This window comes from Camarhynchus parvulus, chromosome Z (assembly GCF_901933205.1).
Source record: "Camarhynchus parvulus chromosome Z, STF_HiC, whole genome shotgun sequence".
Taxonomy (NCBI): Eukaryota; Metazoa; Chordata; class Aves; order Passeriformes; family Thraupidae; genus Camarhynchus; species Camarhynchus parvulus.
Window position 1 is genome coordinate 36,475,219 of NC_044601.1, and position 27,027 is coordinate 36,502,245.

General features: G+C 38.4%; 1 protein-coding gene across 3 annotated transcripts in view; it reads right to left on the reverse strand.

Moving 5' to 3' along the window:
• AOPEP (aminopeptidase O (putative)) overlaps positions 1-27,027 on the reverse strand; it is a 186,158-nt gene that overhangs the window by 62,123 nt on the left and 97,008 nt on the right. For all 3 annotated transcript variants that reach the window (XM_030968819.1, XM_030968818.1, XM_030968817.1), the window contains exons 12-13: positions 14,933-14,995; positions 14,230-14,313 (exon numbers count right to left, since the gene is read on the reverse strand). In XM_030968819.1, the coding sequence (XP_030824679.1) occupies positions 14,230-14,313; positions 14,933-14,995 (147 nt within the window). The remainder of the gene's footprint in view (positions 1-14,229; positions 14,314-14,932; positions 14,996-27,027) is intronic.

Here is a 27,027-nt window from a genome sequence, read left to right on the forward strand (position 1 = left end):
TGCCACAAAGAATAACAGCAATATAAACCTAAATAAAGCCATGGAAACTAATAGCAAGTACTATTCACCGCCACACACCAGAAGATGTTTGCCAAATTATGTTAAAGTATTGCAAAAACACAACTGAACAGAAAAAAATCAAAAGCAAACCCCAAAACATTGTCTGGTTGAAATACATGGAATAGTTGCATGAAATTTCAGGTGTTTAAAAAAAAGGGAAGCCTTTTTTTGAGGTGAAATCCTCAAACAAGGATAACCTGCACAAAGAAGTTTGAGGGAGGAGTGTTCTTTTTTTTATTTTAAACATATTAAGGCTGTCTTTTTATATATGCCCCTTCAAATCATATAAGAGCTCTTTGTATCCTAGATATATTTTTTGACCAATGATTTGCATCACTGTTGCCCATTTTGCTAGTCATGTGCTTCATAAAAACTTCACAAATAATGCTTGTGTTGTAACCATTCCTAATTTAATATGAAAGTCAGAATTTCAGTTCAAACCCTCAGGGAAACTCAGCTGGATTTACTGTAAATCTTTGCCAGTGCTTTGAAAAGAGCCTGCATAGCAAAACACCCACCCAAATCCACTCTTAACTAAGCCAAGATGGCAATAAATTCAATAAACAAAAAAAAGGAAAAAGAAAAGGCACTAGCACTATAAGCTAGCTTCCAGAACAGGAAGGGCATCTTCAAATGGACATTACCTTCCTATATCTTTTAATTCTCATCCCCCAACTCCTAACATTGAAATCAAATGCAATATAAGTAGACAAATTCTCCTTACCTGTAACTTCAGACAACTTCTGTGTCCTGTTCTGAAGTGCTTTACAGGCACTAGTAGGGGTTGTTTGTAAAGCTCCCACAGAAACAGAACCCAGAAGGGGAAAACACAGGTGCCTGCTAGGGAGGTTGAACACAAACTGAAAACCTTGAGCTTCAAGTTTGCTTCTATAGTTACAGAATCACAGATTACTCTGACCTAGAAGGACCAAGTTCACAAGGTCCACAACGACCAAGTTCAGCTACTGCCCCTGCACAGCACCATCCCCAAAAGTCACACCATGTGCCTGATAACATTATCCGAAGACTTCTTCTTGAATTCAACCAGTGGTGCTGTGACCACTTCCCTGGGGATCCTGTTCCTGTGCCCAGCTACCCTCTGGGGGAAGAATCTTTATCTAATATCCAACCTAAATCTCCCATGACACAGCTTCAAGCCATTCCCTGGGGTCCCGTCACTGGTCACCACAGAGGAAAGACCAGTGCCTGCCCCTCCTCTTCCCCTCATGAGGAAGCTGTACCTGCAATGAGGTCTGTCCTCAGTCTCCTCCAGGCTGAACACACCAAGCAGCCTCAGCTGTTCCTCGTATAGCAAAACCCCCAACACTGGGGGTGAGGCCACCCCAGCTCAGAGCAGAGCAGGACAATCCCCCTTCTTGCCCAGCTGGCAGTGCTGTGCCTGATGCACCCCAGGGTAGCCTCCTGGCCAACCTATCCTTTCCCTTCTTCCTTTCCTATGCCTACCTAGATCTCTTCAGACAACATGTGAGTAGCAATGAGCATTGTGAAATCTCAAGGATATTATTTGTGTTGATAATAATGGGTCACTTCACATATTGTGACTCAGAAATTTATTAAAATTTTAAATATAATTAGAATCACAATAATGAAGGTGATGGCATATTGATTGAACTTTTCTCATTCTCCTGTTTTTCCTCTGTATAATCAGTACTCAGCTATTATGTTAGGAGGCTTATTTTCCCTCTGTAAATGAGTAATCTAGAGTTCATGTTTCAGCATCCATAATCAGATTTTTATAAATTTTAACAGATAGTCACAATGTTTCTGGCCAAGTAAAACTCACTAGTCTTCAAAAGTAACTTTTCCAATGCAGATTTTCTGAGTCACAAGGGATTTTTATTTTGTCATAAAAAGACATTTTTATAACACTTTATGCATTTGGCTTATTCTAAGTTTTGATGGTAATAGAAACATTCAGATCAAAATGACTCAAGATAAGCTGAAAAGCCCTAGCTTTTCACTGATGAAAGGAATATAGTCAAACACTGAGCACCACATGATTCAGACACCATCATATTGTATTGAACACAGATTTAGGTATGATAGTGAAAAGCTTATGCGTAGCCCAAAGAACACAATTCCCTTAGTTGAAACTATCCGTCTTGCTCTAACACCAGCAATGACAAACAATAACCCCATGAACTCTCACATTTACCGAAATCAGTATGTTTTACAAATACTATCTTACTGTCACAAGTAATAAAACACTTAGGTAAAAATATTTTTAGTTTACAAAGATGCAGAACTTGAAACTACTTACCCTTTCCACATAGCACAGCTCATTTGTGTGGTAGAAGAAAGGATAGTTATGTTCTGTAATTCAGCAGCCTATGCATGGTTAAGACAACATCTATGTACAAGTTTCACACATTTTAAGGCTGTAAATGGAATAAGAAGCAATGGTAGGTGCTAGAGAAACACACTTATGCACTCAATTTCTTTTTATTCTAGAAAAAGGGCAACATCAACTAAAACAGCAGCAGTTCCATGATGTAGGTGTACAGATGCACTGGAAGCAACAGCTCATTTCTCAGATGGATGTGCAAATAGAAAATAAGCAGGATACAAACTAAGAAGAAAACCAGAATCACCAACTCCTAACTGCTCAGCCATCTTTCTGTCACAGCAAATATGATGTCATAAAGACAACACAATTATAGAGCTAGGAAGTGATCTTTTACACACATGCAAACTAGAGAGCAATAAATCAAAACACTTTGTGATTTAGGCACACTATTAGAAGAATCATCGATACATAGGGTGGCACTTTCTACTATACCCAAACCATTAATGTATGAAAAGTACAGTATAAATTGAAGTTTCTGAGTACTTTTATTGAAAACAACAACAAAAACAAAACAAACAAAAAAACCCCCACAAAAAACCCCAACAGAGGCATCAAAATGAAACAAAAAATTTCAAACATATGGCACTATTGAAAAGCAAACAGTATTGCTTTCAGGCCTAGCCAAGGGATTACCGTTACATAGAGAAATCAAGGCTGACTTTTAAAAATCTAAAAATAATTCTAAGAATGCTTCCCATCTCTATTCTCTGGACAAGAGAAAACAAATGAAGAGACTTAGCATCTACATGCCATCTAGGCCATCGGTATTGCACAACCTTCCTTTCAAAAACACTTCAAACAAATTCCTATATGGGATATTCACAGGCTTTAACTGATTATAAACAAGTGCAAGATATGAAATATCCTCTGGAAGTACAAAACAGGTTGTCTTCAGAAAAAGGCCCTGTCTTCCTGATGAAGCAAAATAGAATCTGATAGTCTGACCAGATACTTTCTATTAAATACAACTCGTTAAATATTTACTCACATGCCACTTTATACCAGAAGGCTGGATAGCTACACAAGACATTCACACAAGACACTTAATTCTGCATTGCTGTCTCACATAAGTTGTGAAGCAACACACATCACTAGGATAAATACACCTCTGTAGCAAAGGGCCATGTATGTTATTTTCTTCATCATAGGCTCCAACTCTCTACTACCTTCAAGTTAATAAAACAGGAACAGACTTGCCATCATACCTCTTTCTATGCTGTGAAGACATAACTGCGCTGGCAGTTCATATACAGACATGAGCTTTATGGATTCCTACAACAACCACGGGAACATTTCTGACTTCCGGCTGTTATCTTGCCCTCCAACACTTTATCACACTATGCCTGAAAGTTTTACAATCAAAAATTTTTGTGCTGAAAAAGCCCACGAGTTAGCAACCTTTTATTAATTATTTTATTCTCCCTTTGCATTAAAGGCTGCACACACACATTCAAACAAAGACATAAAGGTAAACAGTTGTCCATTAAATTATTATAATTTAAAATAGACTCAAAGCAAACACCAATATTGATACTTATAATCTAAAATCACTGTAGCTGAAATTCATTACTAGAAAGTATGTTCTATTACAATATTATTATTGATAATTCTCCCATGCTCAAGATCATCTTTTCAATTGCTTTGCTGTATGCACTGGTCCTTTCATAGTACTGGATAAGTGAAGTCACAGCTCTAGCTATGACTGATCTGTTCTCATCTATGCTGCAGGTTAAAATACCACCAACCTGTATGCATTTTGGTGCAGAGAAGACTAACTGCTTCATGGAAGGATGCATGGCCCAATTCTTATCTGTAATATAGACAGCCTTCAACATAAGGTTTGTGCTGGGCCATGTATCCTTGCCATGCCCAACTTTCTTAGGTATCTGCAGACAAGCTATCTACTATCTCCATGCTTTGGATTATGATCTGTAAACTTGAGATAAACATTCTTATTTCAGTTTTGAAGGACAGAAAATTTTAAAAGATATTATGTGGTTTTGAGGTATCTCACACAATGGTAATGAGGTCCTTATACAAAAAGTACTCGCCACTTGTTTAGTTGAAGATATTTTGTAAACACTGAGTTCCACAAAAACCATCTTCACACTTCTAGGCAGTATCTTTTGAGTTATCTTTCATGTCTCAGTTTCTTTTACGCAACTCTAAGCTGCTGTAAAATTAGGAGCAATGCATGTGGTACAGACAAGCATTTTTTTGTCAGGTATATCTCATCTCCTCTACTGATAAATAAGCATAGTAGTTTTTCAAATAAGAGCAAAGTTTTAATTCCTTGGAAAATATTATGTAGGTTATAAAATAAAGGTGGGTATTAAAACAAAAGTATGGTATATTAATTATATTGACCATCAAGAGATTCAAAATGCACATTCCTTTCACATATTCCCATCTATCAAAACAGGTAATTTGAAATCACTCTCCCTGACTTCCCAAGCCCTTCAGGCAATCACTTGTCCTAAATATGAACACATGTGCTGCTTGTGTTCCACACCAGACAAAATTAACATTTTTTTACTTCCTTCTGGAAGCATTTGAAAACCTAAAAGGTTTACTCAGGGTAACATATGCTGCCAAAAAATAGGCCATATTTATCATGCAACAATGAAGGTATATTTGGGTGATAAACCAAGAATTCCATCTTGCATGAACTGGCATACACTCAGAAGGGAACTTACTTTTGCTTTAACAAGCAGTCTCTCTTTAACAAGCAAAACAGGAGGGAAGAAATTGCAGGACATAAAAGGAAACTGAGCTTTCAACTAATTGATTCTACAGTTATTGTCTCTCAAATATTATCTGCCCTCTCCCAAAGGCGTCATCTATGCTGTGAAATTTAGATACACAGATAAATAGACATATTTTAAAATATTGACAAATATCCCCCGGTTAAAAACTCTCTGGGCAATTAGGAGAAATCAAATCTCCTCTTCAATGAGGAAGTGATCACTTCAAAAGTAAATCTTGAGGATGAATGACTAAGGCCTGGTTCAGCAAAACATTTTATATATTAATAGCTTCACCATGTTTGTCAGAAGTACAGCCAAAGCACAGAGAAACCGAGTTAAACAAAAACAAGACAGCTATAGTTACTGCATAACTGGCACTACATGTCATTTTTTTCTTTGAAATAAACAGGATCCTGAGCATGGAAACATTTCATACTCTCTAGCTGTACTTAATTTTCTTTTGAAATATGGATGACAGAACATGAGACCCTCATCAGTTTTCCATGCTAAGTCCTAAGATCGTTTTTTACTCCAGTATTTATGAGTGAAGAAGAAAACCAACTGTAAGACAAATTCTTTACATGGTATCCGGCACATTCAGAGCATGCAGCCTGAAGAGTATGCAGAATATAGTTCATAAACCCAAAACACTAATTTTTTTAAGAAGCAAAAGTAATGGAATCCAAATTTCAACAAGGAACTTGTGTCTCATGACCAACCCATCTCATAGACTCAAAGTGGCAACAAAAATGGTTCCTGTGGTTGGGACAGTCATATCATCTTCCTCTTTACACATCTGTTAGGATCACCAAAAATGACGGAGCTTGCACATCTGCATTGCTTTTCTGTGGGCTTTCCCCACAACATCTCCTAAAGGAACATAGTTGATGTAGAGCTCTAACAACTTTAATTGAAAATGCCCAGTGAATGCCTATATTTAAGGCAGAAAAGGGAAAAAGATATCCAGAGCAACGTAATTGCCTAACCTTCCTTTTCAGGAAGCAATTTTTCCAGATAAAAATAAAAGCTTTTCTTGAAAAATCACTATGAGCTCTAGCACATAATGAGGACAAAAAAAAAAATCTTGTAGTTAATTAAGCAAATTGTCACTGGCAATAATTTTTTAATCAAAACTATGGAAATGTAAGTGTATATACATATATATATATATGCACACACACACATACATATATATATACACACACATATATTTCTATACAAACAAACATACGGTAATGTTAAGTAGTCTAGTTTCAAATGTTGGTACAGGCTTCACAAAACCTGCATGTGAAGCACCTGATGAGTTAGACAGTCATGATCAGTCACTTGGTTTGTGTCCACATGAAAAGTAACACAAGAAAATATATGCAGCACAGACCAAATGAGTACACAAAATTTACACACCTTTAAGAATTTAATCCTGTCCATTTAGTCAAAGCAACAAAGAATGCATTTGCTTTCAACTGCGAGCTACCTTCCTCCTCCAAAAGAGCTTCTTAGGGAACTCTAAGGGAAGGAGAGAATGACAGTATTTTAAGTTGTACCCATGACTACTTTTAGTACCATGGCCATGAAAAAACAGATTAAGAACTACCAAAACCTTTTTAACAGGTTATGCAAAAGGCCTAGCCTCTACCTTCTGTGCTTGTACATTACTTTAAAAAACAATAAAACAATGTCTGCACTTACTGACTACTACACGAGCTTTTACTATATAGCATGTGAACATAAACCAAACTGAAAATAGACATACAATGAGGACAATAGCTAAGATCAGTCATCAAAAAATAGTTAAGCCTGTTTATGACAATGTGTAATAAATATAAGACTGAAATAAAACACATGTAAAACTGAAATAAAGCACACATTTGAGCCAGCACACCAATAAGCCTCCTTAGGAGCCATTAAAGTTAATCACATCAAGAAGAACCTGGGGGCATTTAAATCAAGGAGATTATTCAGCTGGCATGCACAAGCGTATATTCTCAGCTAATAAAAAATCCATAGGAAAAATCTGTAGGAGAAAACTTATGGAGTGTTTGAATGCAGTGCACCACTTTTTTCCAAATGTGGTATGCCGCTCCAGTTGCAAATGCCCTGAAAGGACAGCCTTCTTTCTGCTCCCAGAACTCACTACATCACCACTCAGAATTCACTGTGTTATAAATAAGAAGCTTGACTAGGCCAATATTCAAGCAACAATCAATTTATTATTTAATATGGTAAAATATGAGCAATACAGCGCTGGATACAGTGGGGGAAGTTTTCCCTCCAACCGCACACCGATAATTGAGGATTACAGGTATTTATAGGGGTAGTCATCAGTTTTTTTCAGCAGTTTCTATTTCCAATTTTTTATTCATCAGCAATATTTATTCCAAATTATTACATGACAATTCTATACACTATTGTGATTTTAGTTTCTTTCAGGATGTGTTTTTAAAGGAGTATCCCCAGATGGTGGTGGAACAGTTTCCAAAAGAAGAAAGACGAATCCCATCTGGTGGAGTCTAGCTCTCCAGATGTGGGTCCACCTTTTAATTGCAGAGACTATAAATCTTGAGGCGATGTTCATCTTCCTTTCTCAAGCTGTTTTTCTCTGCTTCAATAGGGTGTGAGATAAGCATATTTCCTTTATATATATTCCAAAGCTATAGTTTCAAGGATACAACTAATATTCTAAAATTATACTTCAAAAGGTTATTATTGCAGAGCTCTTTATGGATTAACTACAAGCAAAAAAGAGTAACATCTTTAACGCTTTAATTCCAATGCTCCTAAATCAACCAGGGTTAATTGCAAACAAAAGATAGGTTCAAAGGCCTTTTTCTATGCTTTATTTTCCTCAGTTATTATTAGAATTCACAGTTCTCCCACTGTCAGTGTCCACACATTTTGCACTCACAAATACACACGTCGCCTGTTCGTACCTGACACGAAACACAGCTCTGTATTTCACAACTGTGTAAACACTGGTGGAGGCGTACACTTGCAAAATATTAAAAACTATCAAATGCTTTTTGGCTTTTTTCTATTTGGGAAAGAATAAAACTGTTCTCACATTTTCCATTTCCTGTCTTATTAAAGACAAAACTTCTTTTTATTAAGCTAAGGTATGAATGATCATGTTTCAACCACCAAAAAAATAGGGCTTTATAACGAGAAACAACAGCAGACTGAAAAAGTTAGTGGCAGCAGTCAGTCAGTCCCAGTAGTGTAGCTCTAGATAGCATAATATGGTAACAAACACAGACACAACCTTCTTAAAAGTGCTCCATCACAAATGTGTAACTAATTCTTCCTATAAATCAAAAGCAATAAACCCCTACACTGAAACTGCCTTCTTCTGCCTTTCTGGACAAACCTCATGTTTTACAACACAGTGGCCTTAATCCACCATTGCACAGGATGGTTGCTTACTTGGACAACTATAATTAACAGTGATATAAATATCTGCAAACTTTAAATTATTTCAAGACATAGCCATGCTGGCCTGAGGTCTCCTAATTTAGATATGGTCATCTCAGAGTCAGAAAGGGAGCAGAAGCATTCACATATGCATGGGGATAAGTTGCTTCATTGATCTAAAAATGTAGTCTCATGAGTACATTCACTTTTTGACATTACATATCTGGGAGGCTCCATATGAAAAGCAATTCCTTACTAAGAGTGATGGGTGCGACTGTAAAGAAAACTATGATTCTGGCATACCACTATTGGAAATAAGACACAGGTGATACTGTGGTTAGAACTGGACTATTAAAAAAAAAAAAAACTAAACCAAAAATTTCACTCTCCTTTTTTTGGTTAGTTTGTTTTTGTTTTTTTGATTTTTCTTGTTGTTGTTTTTGGGTTTTTTTTGGTTTTTTGTTGTTTTTTTTTTTTTTTTTTTTACACACAGACACAGTATTTTCTTGTTCTATTAGATGTGTCTTAGGTGAATTCTGAAGCAGCACTAGCCTAAAAAACAATAGGTCTTTAGAAAAGCGCAATTTAAAAGTTTCTAAACAATTCACAAATACAAATATTTTTTAAGGAATGGAGAACTAAATACTAAAAATGTTTAGTTCTAATGGCCTGAAATTATATTTTTATGTACTCATTAAAAAAAGCTTTTAAATGACAGTGTGTATTTCCTAGACAGCTTAACAACATTTAATGCAAATTAGATCTTGTACATGAGCTGGGAAAAATTTACCTTTCAAATTTCGGAGTGAGAAAGGAATTAAATGTTTTCTGTAATCACTGAAGGCCAGTTTACAGGGTTCCTAGAAAGTTCTGTGAAATTAACAGAATTTGGTACTGCAAATAACACCACTGAAGCATCTCTAAATAACAATTTAGGAGTTTTCACCATGTTTCTCTTAGCTGTTAAGCAGTGCACAAGATCACCAGATTATTTCAGTTTTGATCCTTGCTTTGAACCTTAGTTTGGTAGATTCAAATAAAAAGAATCATTTTGACAAACAAAAAATATATCCCAATTAAAGATTTAATGTAATTTTTATGCACTGTATGTTAATAGTGGTAACCTGAATTAGCAGAAGCACACCATCCTGAATAAATTTTCTAGTTAACTAAGAGCTCTTTTATACCACACAGTATTTTTTATCAGTATTTCTTATGACACTTCAAAATATTTTCTACTTGCAGTATAACAAGACAACTCATTTTAGAGAATTACAAGACTTGTTTCTTGTGTTTCACTTATAGTGGTAAATTCATTATTAAAGGGCAAAGATATAATTTATCATTAGTCATATATATCACAACTAGTTTGGGTTTTAATTTTTTATTAAAACTTGAAAGCAATATCAATAAAGTCATTTATGCTCAGGTTATTAAGAGAGCTTAAATATTGACAACTATAAGTCTCTGGAGTGACACAAAGGATCAATAGCAACAACCAACAGGAAAAAAAGTCAAAGTCACATAGCTAGTAAAACTAGCAGACAAACTTTAAACACAAGAAAACAGTATTTCTGAGAAAGCAGCAAAAATTATTCTAGAAAAGTTGACTCACTCCCTGAAGTTTTTGTATACAATCAAACTAAAACTGAAACAGTCAAACACAATTTTGATCACATGCAGGAAACACATTCCTTATCTAGTGTGAATATATATGCATGCTTATTTCAGTGTTTCTCCTAAATCCTGTGTATCCTTCTTATCTCATCTGATGATACTTTTTATACTACTGAAATATGATCAAATCAGCTTTTATGTTTTGACACTGACCATCATGTAAAAGTGAATTAGTCTTCTAATGAAAAGATGTTTCTCCCCAGTAGATACAGATGGCACACCACAATTCCACTAGTCTGACTAGAAGATCACTTTCTTCTGCCTAATATGGACAGGACAACGGAATCTTTTTTTCAAGCAGACACAGTCAGTTATTAAAACAAACATCATCATCATAACAACACCATTTAACAGTTCTATCATACTCTTCATTATAAAACACTGATTATTTTAACCAAGTAATTCTTATCAACTCTGTTACACCTTCTGTAAATTTCATACACAAACAGCATTCTGTATTGATTCACATACTGACTGCTAAATGTGCTGACCAGATAAATGACAACCTGAAGAGACAGCATAATATTAAATGAGGACTAAAAAATGTACAAGAATAGAAAGGAGAACAAAAGTAGAAACACAAAGGGTGAATGGGTTTAAGCTTGTGTACATGTACAGGTATTGTAAGAAGACTAGCTACAGAGAACTATGAGCAGAAAACACAGTAAAAGGTAACTTTTTTCAATTTTTCAGCTTGTTTTTCCATTTTTTTCAAACAGATAGAGAGATTAAAAGTAAATAGAAAGGGATGAACAATACCAAAGGTGACCAAATGAGTCAAAAGAAGACAGGGAAAGACATGAGGTGTGAAAAAGAAGTAGGAAAGAAAAAATTGGCATAAAAGGTGTTAAGAAAATAACACCTTTTGCCATTTCAGAAACAGAACAGCAGTTTCAGGGATAGGACAGCAAAAAGGTTAGAAATTTAAAAAAGCTTAAAAACAAACAAAAAAACTTAAATAAAGAAGAAGAGCAAAAGTATGAGAACCCTCAGCTATTCAGCTACAAGTCTTTCTCACTCATCAATTCTGTTCCACTGCCGTAACCTGCCATGTGGATCCACACTGGAGAGCAGCACCACACCTTTCTACACAAGCTTCCCCACTGGTTCCTCTTGAGCACACTTAACACTGCAGCCACATACTTTTATCTAGCACATGGTATCCTCAAATGTTTTTTAAATACATATAAACATATGTAAAGTCAACTCCTACAAACTTAACTGTTTAGAAGGCAACCTTTTTCAAGAAGCAATTCCTCAGCAGTTGTCAGCAACCTTTCCTTCAACATTCTGTTTCACTTTTTCCATATAGTGAATTCCATCCTTCTGTCCTAGATTTTGTACTTGGACACAGGTGCTTTGATTTGCTGATGACTCAGTATAGCAAAGTCATCCACCTTATATTAGAAATAGAACTTCCTATCACAAAGAAGAAAAATAGCAATGGAAAATTGGACAGCATAGGCACATGAAACCTTAGAGGAAAATCCAACAGCACAGGCAGATGGAAGTTTAGAAGCTACATATAAAACGTTAGTGCTTGTTTTGAAACTTTAGAAGCCACATTTAATAAGCTGGTGCTTGCTTTGAAAGGATAAGCAAGATCAAAGCAGAGCTCAGTTTTCAAGGTGTAGCAAAATATATCAGTATCCTTATTTTAATCACAGTTGTAATGAGCTGCTATCAGCTCTACGACTTCTCTGTTTATTATCACTTGCCTTCTCATCTCTCTCTTTCCACTCAACACCTTTATTTCTATTTCTCTGCTATCTTCAAGGTTGCCTTACTTTTCCATTTCATGCTTTTCTCTTTCTTGTTCTCTTGTTTATCTCTGAAAATACTTCTGTATAATGTCATTTCTTCTATAAGTGGGCACAACTAAAAATCAAGAATTCTCATAGAAGAGAGGTTAGTACAACCTACACTGAGTAGGAATTGCACTGGCAAGTCAGGGTTGGAAACCTAGTACAAACAATTCTGAAACCAAATAATAGAGCTCAGCTAGCACCAAGGAGGTCCCTCACTCTTTTTCTCCTTACCTGTAACTGTATTGAAAAAGTCACCATTGCAATGGCCAAACTTCTAGGCAACACAAAGAATTCTACACTCAGTGAACAGTCACTGGTTTACTATCGAATATAAGATTATTGTTATGCTTCTTCCTTCCCATGTGGTTAAGTACCTTGCAAATGCAGTATTGTCAGTCTGCATTGGATCTCCATGAATTATTGATACTTATAGATATTAGAAGACAATGGTTATGCTTGCCTTCAATTTTAATTCACATGCCTACTCACAGACCTTGTTCTAGAATTACTGTTTGGAAAAACAATGAGTGTATCTTATGTTTACACATCAGGTTTTGCATTTCTATCACTGCAAGGTATATGCTGAAGTTCTCTCTCACAAACTGTGGAAGACTTGAAGAACAACATCCTTAACAGAAAATGAGTTTTATCAGTACAAAGGGATTTTGCACTAATGAAGCTTTCTCCTATAGAAAGAGACTAGCATTGGTATAATTGGCATAAAGCACTTTTAAACCTACTGTTCAGGCATACCAGAGGATCTACCATCCTCTTTTAAATGTACCATTTAAAAACTGCTTCAAAATGTATGCAGTCTGGTTTGTACTAACGTTATTTGTACCATCAATGCATTTTGCTCACAAATTCCCAAGGCAATATAATTTTTATCTTTAAAAAATCTTCTTCATCTTAGCATAAAATGATTGTAAATAAAAATGCTACATATATACACAAACACATTGACATACAGAAATATAAACAGAAATGGAATTACCTGTTGAAACAGTTTATGCTATCTCTATCTATTTAGACGACACTATTCTAAAGCACATCATCACAGAACATCTTTCCTAAATTATGGACTCCAGTTACAAAATAAGTCGTGAATTAAAGGATGCTACTTGGCAGTTTTTAGCTAATCATGGAGCTGGTAGATCATCCACCCACAACAATACACGTTGTGGACATTTGCCATATACTTGCAATGCCCATACTAAGGCAACATATTGCAGGAGCTGGCAGTCATTCTATCAGGAAGAATTTAGCTACAGAAACAGCATTGATTCATTATGCATTTTAGAAGCATTGTCAAAACAGCAAATCAACACACTACTATTTTAATCCTTTAAAAGATACAAGAACTTTTAAATACAATCATAATTTTTTTTCCAAAATCAAAACAAGCAAAAAAAAATCACAGTTCTAATAGTACGTTTGGAAGTGCATTTTTATTCAATTTTTTTTTCCTCAAGGGACAGAAGACAGCTATTTAGTATCAGCTAACTACTTAGCTCTCTACATTGCAATTTAAATTGTCAACTCAAACTTATTGAACAGGACTTTCACAATAGATTAACTAAAATTTACTGATTTAAAACCAGTTTAAATTCTGTTATATTCAGGTTTTAAAATCCTCTGTAGTAATTTTTAAAATAATCATCACATTTTAATAAATTGAAATCTATACTACAAATGGATGATTTTCAAACTCACCCTCTGAATGAAGAGTCAACAACATAGTCCAAACACTTTGTTTCAACATGCACATCACATCCATTGTTGTCCAAAAATCTACCATGAAAACTATCTCTCACCTACATGTACCTGCAAATAGTGCTTCAGGTCCTGTCAAAAGCTCTTAAGGGCTACATTTCTCTGCACCCTTGAAAGCACCCTTCTCTTTCCTCTCTAGAATGTTCCAGTTAAATACAAATAGATGAAAATTCCGTCTCCTGAACATAGACATCTAAAAAGGCTATTAATTTATTGACATTGTATCTACATAATGACTCTGAAACTTTATCTTGTAACATCCATTTACTATCATCTTATTAAAGACACTAAGTAACATCTCTACCAAGCTTAAGAAGGCATAATCAGGAAGCTATTTGGATCTTCCGCCCTTTGCCCCATTACACAAACTGACATCATGATTGCTTACCTGCTGGAAAACAACTTCATCCTGCTTCATTTTCTTTTTGCTGCTTTTTCTGATTGTCCGGTTTGTCTGAATCCATTTTGTGACCTGGAGTTCAAAATCATGGTGCTTTTTTAGGTAGAAGAAGCAACCTGGTTGTAGTTACTCAGCATTAGATATCTATAAAGATACTCAAGACAACTTTTTTCATTGCTTCACTGGAAAGGAAAAAGCACTTTTCTCTCAAGTGATGTGGTCTGAGGTAATCTGGTTATACCTGCACATGATCAAAGTGCGAAGTGATGTTCTTCATCTTAGAGCTTTTGGTTTAAGGGGCTTTGCACAAAGAACATTTTGATGTGAGACGAGGTTGCCAAATGGGAAGTTATTATTGCAATGTGAAAAACTCCTGGGGAAAACCTCTGCACTTTATCCCTTGCACCTTCTATTTCAAGTAAGAGATTTATTTCCAGCCACCCACTCGAACATTGTTCCAGACTACCAACGCCAAATTTGAATGGCATGGTTATTATTTAATAAAGTAGTAACACTTGGTGGGGCTTTTTTCCCCATCCTAATATTTTTATTCTTAATACGAAAGCAATTATTTTTTAAAGCAAAAGCGTGGCAGCCTGAGGATGGTGCGTAAGGCAGAAAACTCCATGAGCAGATCTGCAAGGGGAAGAAGCGGGTGCAACATAACAGCTGCGAAAGGTTTCCTCCTCACCTCGCCGCTCACTTGCTGGACGAGCTGACACTCCTTCCATGTCTCTCCCTCCTCCAGCAGGGGCTACATGGGGGAGAAAGCGCACGGTAAGGCGGGATGGTCCGCAGAGGACCCGCGATGCGCTCCGCTCCCCGGGGTCCGGAGGCGGCAGGCGCGGGGGAAGCGGAGTCCGCCTGCCTCCGGTCCCCGGAGCCGCGCCCGCTCCTTTCCGCTTCGTCCCGTTCCATCCCACGCCATGCCGCCGTTCCCGGGCTCGGCAGCGGCACACCGCAGCCCTCGCTAGGAAATGAAACACCTCCGCAGGGTCCCCCGCCCCCGCGCCCCGGCCCCCGGAGCCCCGCGGAGAGGAGGAGCCTGCCTTACAGACGTCAGGGCCCGCCGGCTCCGGGGCGGCCCGGCCGGGGCACCGCGCCTCAGACAGGGCCAGCGGGGCGGCCGCGGGCCCAGCCCGGCCCGCACCACCTCGGCCCAGCTCGGCTCGGCTCGGCCCGGCCACACTCGCTCCGCCCCGCCCCGCAGGTGCGGAGCCCGGCCCGGCCAGTGGCAATGCTGCTGCCAACCCGCGCTGCCTTCGACAGCGTCGCCAACGGCACGGCCATTCATAACCTCCACATCCATGCTCATCACGGTTTGCAGCCTAATTATTAGCGATACGCTCTCTCTTCGAGACCCTCACTATAGAAGCCGCTTCCCTATGACCCCTCCTATAAACATGCTCTGTCACAGGTCTTTACGGACAGATGAATGGCCTAGTGGGGATAGTTCAAGAAAGCATCAGCACCACTAACTGCTTCAACACTGGCCTTGCTCTCGCCTCCAGAATCCAACTACTAAACTGCCTTGGAGGGTCTGAAATGCACAGTAAAAGAAAGATCCAAAGCAGCTGTGTAGGTATATTGCGCCACAGCAAGCCCTTTATCGAGGCCTTGGCTAAAGGCTTTATTTATTCAACAAGATGCCGTGAGCAGGTAGTTAAATTTAGGCATAGGACTTCAGGTATTCTTGCACCCTCAGAAAAGTATATTCAAACTCCAGCATGTTGGGAGATACTTATGTTAACCGTGCAAAATCCAAATACTATTAAATCCTAAATTAGGATTTTATCAAGTGCTTTTGTGTTTATATTTAAAAAACAAGAGGCAGTAAAGGATAGAGTGCATAATACTTGTTATAGTTAAAATGATATTACAAAAGTCAGTATTTAAAAAATTGTTGATACTCTTTTGAAAATTATTTATGCTCTTATACTACATATTGCTATAATCTCTGAAAGCTTTGAAAGGAAATCTGTGCTCTAGCAAAAATATAGGGCACATTGAAGTATGTGTGTAAGCAAACCCTCAATACGTAGAATTAGATGTACTTCGTACAGATAAGTAAATAAAGGTAGATCCAGCAAGTGTGTATTAAATCTTGAGACTATCCTTTCATCACTTGAAAAAAAATCTCTCCTAGCCTTTTTGTTTTACTGCCACAACATCCTTCTTTCAAGATCAAAAGCTTTAGATCAAAGCTGAGATCAAACTCAATGCTTTAAATAAAAGCAACTTCACTATGAAGCATTAAACAAAGAACTTTTTAACAGAGATATCACAATAGAAAATCTTACTGTAGTTTTTTATTTCACACTTACAACAGGTCTACTTGAAACAAGTATAAACAACATGTTTTTATTTTGTAAAGCCACAACAGATTTTTCTACTAAATGTAATTCTGAAAATGCCTACAAATTGACTCTTGAACCGAGTGTATTTAAATGAAGAAAGAAGAAGAGAACATAGTTCAAGGGCAGTGAACAAAAAATTATGTTAATGGCAAACACAAATTGATGGAACTGCTTAAACAATATTTCCTTGGATCAGTTAACAGATTAGACTGTGCATTCCCACAGAAGTAGTTATAGGAAACACTGGACCATAGAAACAATGAAACATATTTATACTTTAAGTGCTTTAAAGAATTGCACTTCCTTTCCTGTCAAATGCTTTGAAAAAACTAGGGGGAAAAAGGTTACAAGAGACATTGATTTTCAGACCTGCAGATTCTGAGGCTGATTTGGGATGAAAATCCACAACACACAAACATACCGTGTGTACAAACTCAGAGAGGTCTCCTGTTTTCTTGTTAGTAGTTGCATAGCAGTGAAGGAAATTCAAGAGGAGTTGTTACTGACTTTTTATGGTAATGTACTTTGTGTAGCCAACATCTGGGAATCCCTGGTGCTGATTGCTGTGCGCATCTTAACTTGAACATTCACCTACAAGACAGCACTGCAGTGTAAGGTAAGAGCCAACTTGCCCATACAGATAGCCTGCAGAAAACAAAAAGCAGTGGCAGAAATAGGGTGGGCCTAACAAGTGGTGGTCACAGCATACTGGCAGTGTCTCTTATCAGTCCACTCTTATCTCTGCTTATTGATGTGTCAATAAGATTTAGTTCATAACCAGAGCAGGAAATTTGCTGGGAGGGGGAGAGAACAGGGAAGAGGGAGAGGAGTTAGAGGAAAAGAAAAGGGGAACTGTGAAAGAAGAGGGAACAAGGCAAAGAAAAGGAGAGGAGGAAGGATGTTTTAAGAACATTTTGTCTCCTACTGTATCCCTCCATACTTGAAAAACTTACTTACACCAGATAAAAGGGTGATGTCACACCCAATTTAAAATGGGAATGACTACATTACCCTTTATCAACAGTCCTATTTGCTATCCATGACACTGGCTGTCATACTTGAATCACTTAACAATAGAAATTTAGAAATTACTCCGTCCTGCATGTCCTTCTTGGGAAGACTGTCTTTCAGAGACTGCTAATGGATCTGTCCTATACAACAGATACGATGGGGAACAACCAGTTATACATGTCAAATCATGTTAGGATCCCTCATTCTTGCAGCAGCAGGATTAAATAGAACTGAATTTTGAAAATATGGGGGAGGAGGTAGCACTTTCTACAAATTGGGTAAATACAGACCAAATATGCTGGACTTGGGCAATGATTTACACCGGCTCTTACTTAAGTCAGACCAGATCCCAAGTTTACAATGAACATGTAGAAGGATACATAGCCTAGAAAACAAGAGAATATTTTTGCAGCAAACACCTCTTGCATTTTACATTGAAACAAACTGTTTTTAAATTGTTCTGGCTGTGATGGCTACTAATGGTATTTCATAACTCAGTGAAAAACTATAATCATGAACTTTGCATAGGTTGCCTGTAACTTCAACTCCTCTGTGCTACTCTTATGCAAAAACAACCAGTACTGATAAAATAAGAAGGTAGTTTTACCTAAGGTGAACATTGAATCTATGCCATTTTGTTGGCTTTCTAACAGCCCTCAGATACTGGAAGGCAAAAAGAAAAAATGGAAAATGCGGGAATAAAAATCTTTACTGTAAATGAAAGAGCTCCTGCAAAGTAGAGAAAATTGACAACCAATGCAGTCAAGTCATTTTCCAACCTCTCATTTCTAGAATCTAAATTACTGAATTTTACATCACACATATAACCTCAACATTTGTATATTTATATCTACATAGACACCAGCAAATACAGAGAGAAATAATTTTCTCCTACAAAATATACCTAACTTCACCAGTACACAAATTGCAGTTTTGTACTTTTCTACACATTTCCATTGAACAGAAAACAAAATACAGATTCCCCCCACCAGTTTCATTCTACCACACTAGAATAGCACAGACTACTTTCTCAGACATCAGAAAAAGATAATTTAAAGGCAAATAAAGAGGATCATTTATAGGGGGGAAAAAGGACAGTAGTTTAAATTAGGAAATTAGTTTACTTGTAAACTAAGAATACATGTTCTCAGAATAATCTGTGTAACCTGAAAATTGTTTCAGCAGGAAAAATGTGGTTTCCAATCTTTTGTTAAAAAAGAAAATACAGAAAAGTATTTTATTTGGTAGCTCACTGGCTGATTAAGTATTGCTTGAAACATTTGACTGGGAAACAATTGCAAGGATTTTAAAACATTACTGCTACAAGGACTTTGCAGACAGACTAAGGAGGCAGTGGGTTACATCTGAAAATAACAAGATGGCTGGTGCATTCACATTGCAAGAGTACCACAGCACCACATAAAAATTACTGAAAAAGAAATCCAGCCCAAAATGTGCTCCTGTTAGAATGGCAGGTTCTCCAACTGATTCTGTGCAGTCTTCATGCATACAGCTTTATCCACTGAATTGAAAAATCAAGTTTTTCTGACATTATCAATTTTTTAGGAAAGATGCTAATTTATATTGGTATCATAAATCTAAACGTTGTAAATCTAAGTGTGCTGGTATAAACACAGATCAGCATGCTGTGTCTGGTATTTTTCAATGTAACATCCCTCCAGAGAAATTCCATTCAAGTCAAACTTGCTCCTCCTGAAGCTATCTCTACCTCTAAGAGACAAAAACCTGTTGAAACAATAACTTTGAGGATGTACTTTCAGTACACTGCAACGTGATTTAATATATTGTGGCGGGAATAGTTTTTTTGAGTGGTTATGCAAATATTTCCTTCATATACACCTTGGCAACTCTGCTTCGTGAAGAGAGTTCCTTGGTACAGATGAATCACTGTAACCACTTATTTAGTTGCATGATCTGATTCATAATCTGATAAAGAAAATATCTCTGACCACATGAACACGGGATCTCTAAATAATAGGCTTATTACTTGTTACTAAATAATCTTATATAACATGTAAAAGAAATAATTAATGTATCAAATTATATTATCTAGAATATGATAATATTTTCAGGGTGTGTTAAAATGCTCTTTTTTAAAAAAATCCGCTCCTGATTTCACCAGGTGCTCTCACTACTATGCAGATGTCTCAAGCAAGTTAGAGAGGCAATGTCCCATGCCTAACTAGTATGGGAACAGAGTCTCTGCTATTGGCAGCAAGCACCTCCCAGCTCAAGAGAGAATACACACCATGAGGTAACTTGTGGTTTTACCTGAATTACCTCAGAGAACACATGAGGAAGTGGGATGGAAAGCCCACCTCTGCACTAGTAGCACAGGTATGTAAGCTGAAAGGAAGAACAGGTAGCACAGGAAGTTCTTCAAGGATAAATGCCACTCCAGTTTCCAATGGCCAAATCCTTCCTCAGACAGAATAGAAAGGTTGGTGTTACTTCTGGTCCTCTTGAAGGGACCTCAGTTTATATTTACAAGAAGTGAGCAATGAGAGCCATGACCAGGACTAGAGGGGCCCTGACTCCAGCCAGGTAGTTGAAAGGGACAATCAGATCTCTTGGACTGTGAGGATCCCGTGCCCTGGCACATCAGACATGCAAGGGTATAAAGCTTTAGTTGACACCAGAGCACAGTGTACTCGCATGCCATGGAGATGTGTAGGGACAGCATCCATCTCTGTTTCTGGGGTGACAAGGGAATCCCAACAGCTGACTGCACTGGAAGCTGGAGTAAGCCTGGCTGGGAATGACTGTGACTAGCCCAGAAGCTGCATGGATCCTTGGCATAGATTACCTCAGGAGACAGTTTTTCAAGGACCCAAAAGGTCATTGTTAGGCTTTTGGAATAGCTGCTATGGAGACAGAGGAAATTAGACAGCTGAATACCTTGCCTGGTCTCTCAGAGGACCCTTCTGCTGTGGGGCTGGTGAGGGTCAAAGAACAACAGGTATGATCGCTACCACATCACTGCACTGTCAGCAAAACTGCACAGCCGGGACTCTGTGGTCCCCAGCCATGAGGTGATTTATGTGATGGAGACCCAGGGAGTGGCCAGCCAGCCTTGCTCACCCTTTAACAGCCCTATATGACCAGTGTGTAAGTCCAGTGGAGAATGGAAACTGACAGTGGACTGTCAGGGCCTGCATGAAGCCACACCACCTCTGAGTGCTGCTGTGCTGGACATGCTGGAACTTCAGTGTGGACTGGAGTCCAAGGCAGCAAAGTGGTGCCACCATTGACACCTCTAATCTGCTTTTCTCCATTCCTTTAGCAGCAGAGCTTTAGTCAGGCCACAGTTTGATTTCCGCTGGAGGGCTGTGCGCTTGGAATCAACTGCCCCAGGGGCAGAAACACAGCCCCACCATTTGCCATGGATTGATCCAGACTACACTGGAAAAGGGTGAGGCTCCAGAACACTTGCAGTACATTGATGGCATCACAGTATGGGGCAGCACAGCAGAGGAAGTTTTTGAGAAAGGGGCAAAGATTTTGCTATAAAGCAAAGTAAGGTCAAGGGATCTGCGCAGAAAATTCAGTATTTAGGAATAAAATGGCAAGATGTACATCATTAGAGTCCAACAGACATGGTTAGCAAAGTAGCAGCTATGTCTCTGTCCTGGGTAACCCAAAATGTTACTGTATTCCATACCTCTCTGTGCCAAAAAACCATTACTGTCTCTATAGGATCCTGTGGCTGGCAAACAGAATGACAGGGCAGGAGCTAGGGGCTAGGGTTGTCCCAGGACTTTTAAAAGTCACGGTACCCAGGCAGAATCTCACTCTTGCCTGTCTCTGGCCGCTTAGCTTGCCTCTTGGCTTTTTCTTGCCTCTACTTGCAACAGTAGCAACTCAAGCAGCTTCACTTCACAAACAAAACCTGTTTCCGAGGGAATTTTGCAACACCTGCCTGCAGGCCCAGAGAAGCAGAGCAGCACTGCTCCGTGCAGCCACCCCAGCCCACCAGCAGTGTCTGGCTGAGGCAAAAAGGGGGGAGTGAGAGGTGGCCCAGCCAGCTGTACTGCCGTCTGCTGCCAACAGCAAGGCCAAGGCCCCCCACGAGTTCTACCCCTCTAACCGAGTCCCAGCTGCCAGAGTTTGCCGGCTGCATTTGCCAACAGAACAGCTCCCTGCCCTCCAAGGTGGGGAGGGAAGCCACCATCTGCCCTCTGTTTCCTTACAGCAGTTGCCCACGCCTGGTGCTGTTTTGGGGAAGGGGATATGCCACCATTTTGAGATTCTCTTTGTTGCCGGGGAGTCCATGAGATTTCACCAACTTTGTAACTATCCAACTAGTGACTATTACTGTTATTTTTTACCGGTTGTTATTTCATTTTTTAGTAAACTATTATTTTTTTCACTTGTAACAACTACTCATATTTGTTTCTCCTTATTGGTGGAAAGGGGTTGATTAAAACTACCTTATTTTAGAGTGTCTCCCTTAAACTGTCTTAAACCAAGACAGTCGTCATTGACTAGCAAAAAGGAAACACCTAGGCATTCCTGGGTGCTGAGGGTTTTTGGAAGATGCATATTCCTGATTACAGACAGATTGTAAACCCTCTCTATAATGTGACATAGAAGAAAAAATAATTTTAAGTGGAATTCTGAACAACAATGAGCTTTTGAACCTGTCGCCCAAGGATCTTGGAATTAATCACTAACTGTCCTGAAGACAAACATTTCAGACCCTTATCATTGGAGGAGGAAAAGGTGAAGTGCTGAAGAACTCCCACAATATACGCAGATACCTGAAAATGAAAAGCCATACACTTTCTTCACTGACAGCTCCAGCATATTGTAGGGATACATTGAAAATGGAAAGCAGGTATGGAGCCCTGTGCAGAGTCACAGAAGCAATTGAGTGACAAAGTGGATCAAGTCATGTTGCAGAGCTGAAAACTGCCCAGCTGGCTTTAGATATTGCTGAATGAGAGAAGCACCTCTGCACTGACTTGTGGATGGTGTCAGATGCTCTGTGGAGGTGGCTGGAAGGATGGAAAAAGACCAGTTGGGAGTGCAGAGACAAACCCACCTGAGCTGATGAACTGTGGCAAGATGTCACTTAGAGAGTGACATAGAGAGGCATAGAGAGGGTGGCTGTAGAAGTTCATCATGAGATGCACATGAGATGCACAACTCAGAGTTGGGCTGCTGAAGAACGTCACAACAATGGACAGGTGGATTGAGCTGCCAAGATTAAGATGTCTCAGGAGGAGCTGGACTGGCAACATAAGGGTGAATTATTTCTGACTTGGTGGGCACATGATGCCTCATCAGGGAGGAGATGCAACACCCAGATGGGCTTGTGATCAAGGGATGGGCTCTTTATCCCAGGTTGTCCATAACTGTGAAATGTGCTGGGATCAAGCAGGCCAAGAAAAGCCTCTGTGGTATGGTAGATGATGGTCAAAGCAGAAATAAGGGGAGGCCTGGCAGATAGGTTACCTCACACTTCTGCAGACCTGCCAAGGCAAGTGCTATGTGCTCTTGGAAACAACCACTGGATGGCTGGAGAAGTATCCTGTGCCTTGCACTGCCTGGAACACCACCCTGGGCCTTGGAAAGCAAGTCCTGTGGTGACCTGGCACCCCTGAGAGAACTGAGTCAGACAAGGGGACTCATTTCCAAAACAACCTCCTGGACAACCAGGCCAAGGAACACAGTATCAAGTGGCTGTATCATATTCCCTATCACTCACCAGCCTCTGGGAAGATTGAACAGTGCAATGGACTGTGAAAAACCACATTCAAAGCAAGGGGTGGTGGGACCTTCAACCATTGGGTCTACATTTATCTAAGGCCACTTTGTTTAGTTAACACCCCAGGCTCTACCAGTGGGGCTGTTCCTGCCCAATCAAAACTTTCATGTACTGTAGAAGGGGATAAAGTCCCCATAATTCATACAAGAAAAGTGTTAGGGAATACAGTTTGGATTAGTCCTGCCTCAAGCAAAGGCAAACCCATCCTTGGGATTATTTTTGCTCAAGGACCTGAGTGCACTTGGTGAGTAAGGCAGAGGGAGCAGGAAACGTGATGTGTACCTCAAAGGGATTTGATTTTGGGTTGAGGAGAGTGTGTAATATTGAATTGTGTAATATTGGTTTCTGAATGACACTGCCAGTGTGTGCCAGAACTACCAGGAACAATGAGTGTGGACTGCTCCAGCAGCCATGAGCTCCTGATGCAGACAGCAACCTCAACAGTACACCAGGTCTCCTGCCCTGGAAGACATCCAGGATGGATAGAACCCACAATTATGGACTAAAGGAACTCAACAGACAACTTGGAGGAATGGGTCTTGACTACAGAAATTATACGTGTGCTTGTGTATATATATATATGGTTTGAAGGTGTAGGATCTGGGTGTGATATAAATGGTAAAGAATAATGGGTGGATAATGTCCTAGTTTCAGCCAAGAGTTACTTTTTGCAGTAGCTGGGAGAGTGTGTAGCTAAGGCCCAGATATTAATTCATAGAACCTCACTTGTTTGTTGAATTTCTTGTAGAAGAAATAAAATACACCTTCCAGAGGTACTGAAATTTGAGTTTTACTGATCCATTGCAGTAGTCAAAAATACTTCTGACAGCTTTACTAATGAAACATATTCAAAACAAAAGTTCTCTAGCCCTCTGGCCATGATATGCTGCTTACCCAAATGTTAAGGACAATTAACCAGAAACTGAACCATGACATATACTAGCTCTGTCAGCCAATAGACTTTTCAAACCTATCTTTCTCCAGACATTCTCATTTCAGCATTTAAATTCCTCTTTTACCTTAGAAGGGAGTAGACAGAATAGATAAAGCATTCCTTCTTTATGGAGATGGAATAAGTTTTAGAAAAATCACCTATTTTTCATGATTAAAGAGAAGGTGATCAATATCTGTCTTCAGTCTGATTCTAAAGCATGGTTCAGTCAACAGGAGATAAGGAAGGTACTATAAACTGAGAAATATCTCAGCATTGCTCCTACTGACTTTGTGGAAGACAATGAACTGATGGAGATGGAATGAAGACTGTTACACAAACTTATTTACCATCTGCTCTCAAGAAATACCTCAGAAGAACCCTCAGGATCACTTTGAGTTTCTGACTGAATCATTAGACCTGAATGCACAGGTGACAGTTTTTAGGTCAGCACACAGAGGGCTGCATGGATTTCACATACAGAATATGTGTTGCAATACAACTTCCCCACATATTCACTCCTTCCAGTCACAAACAAGATTTTTTAAAAGCCTGGAGAAAATTTCCAGGAAGTAAAATGTGTGTTCTTTTAAAAATCATAGACCACTCTGGAGGGTATATAGCAACTTGTTCCTGTCACATAAGATTTTTACCTCAATTTCAGGCCCAATTCTTTATCTTTCTGAACTAAAAAGATCTCAGATATTGTTTCCTAGAGTAGCATTCACTTCTTGTTATTTCATAGCCTGGTTCCAATTCACTAAAATTACTTATAACCAACTTGAAGCTGGAGAGGCTTCAGATATCTTGAAAGCTATTCTTTCCTAATTATACACTAATACAGAAAAATTTTCTGGCAAGGTAGCATGAAAAATATTTTAAACCTTTATGGTTTGTTTCCACTGAGTAAAAAAAACGATGAACAAGCTAAAAATTAATTGGTGCTAACTTCTGTGCTTTTCTTAAGATGTTTTTACAAGCAGTAATTAAAACCCATGTTTATTGCTATGCAGCTGTGTCCTTATTAGGCAAGTCTAAGTTCAATATTTCTGTGTAAAAGAGGGCCTGTCCTCCCTCTGTTTGCTGTTTCCACCTCCTGTGTACGTAGGTGGGAGAGTGGGACCTTGGGAATGTGAACTTGGTCCAGCATTGATCAGTCAGGCAGCAAACTGTTATTGTTCTTTAGATACCAAACATAACTCCTTTCTAGAATGCATAAGCTCAGTCATTCTGCACATAACACAGCTTTTGTGTTCAGCAGTGCAGTTAATAGGAAAAAGGAATGAAAATGACTGCTTGAGATTTATTAAACTTAAGAGAGATTCTAATGAACAAACACATGGAATCCAGTCCACTATTAATTCAGAAACTGAACATTTGTTTAAATGCACTTCAACTTCTTGAACTTGTGCAGATTTACTACCCTACTACAAGTACTTTCCCTCTGAGCTGCATGACACTGAAAGAGAGTCAAAGAAAAACGGGACACTTGTGAAAATCTGGCTTGTAAGTGGAGAGGCAAGCCAGTGTTTCAGTAGGTCATCTTTCTCATCCTTAATGTAGACTCAGGGTTCCAGCTGAAAATCTCAAAAGCATTTTTTTCTTAATTATTCAATTAATGGAGACTCCTAAAATTCTGTTTAAAGCTTCAGTTTTAGAAATTAGAACAACAGAGGCGCTAAAATTTTATGGCCAATGCTTTCAAATCTAAATTTTAAAAATTACTATCTACATTCAGCCTAGACACCAAGTTACTCAGTACTATGTGAGAATCTCACCTGAGACAGCATGTTACCCAGTTTTAGAATGTGATCACACAATACTGTGTAACAACGCTACTTGGATCTTGAATGTCTTTGGTTTTCTCTAAATCAGCAATCATATGCAATGCAGAAGAAACCTACATCAAAATTTCTAAAATTATAGCAAGACTAAACCACACCTGAACTTGAAGAGCTCTGTAATAAATTTGGGTCCTTACTGACCTTTAATGATGTGTTTTTTAATATAAGTGATTTACTTGAACTTCTTGAACTATTCTAGAAACTAAAATAAACCAGTGTTGTGTCTCATTTAGCACATCTTAGGGGCAATTTATAGGAATGGCTAAGTAAATTACAATGCCATTTTATGCTGATGACCTTCTTTAGATCAACAGGGAATCTATTTAAATAATAACTGACCTTAGAACTTTTTTGATAGCTTGTTACAAACAAAATACCAAATTCTCTGTATTCTATGATCTATCTAGAAGAACTTTCAGGTGGATAGTCTTTACCTAAAGCATTTTTCTGAGTCAAGAACATAAAGACGAAGTCTCTCTTGATTTATCTTCATATGACTTTTATGCATCCTGTAGTACCATACACATGGTTTGATTACTTTTTTCTATTTTTCTAAATCCCTTCTTCTAAGAAAATGAGATGCAATCCTGTCAGTATAATTAATAATTTCAGAAAAGCCTCAGCACTGGTGATTCATATTCAAAAACTTTCTTACTGTGCTTGTTATCATTACAGAAGACATTAAATAATTTATATTGTTGACCTATAACCAATTGCATTTTTAAGAACTGTGGAAAGATCATTTCATCTTCCAATCTGCAACCTTGCTAACATAAAGAAAAGAAAAACAAACAAACCAATTTTCTTGAGGGGAAGTGCCTATTATTCAAAGTGTGGTTTCCATGTACAAGA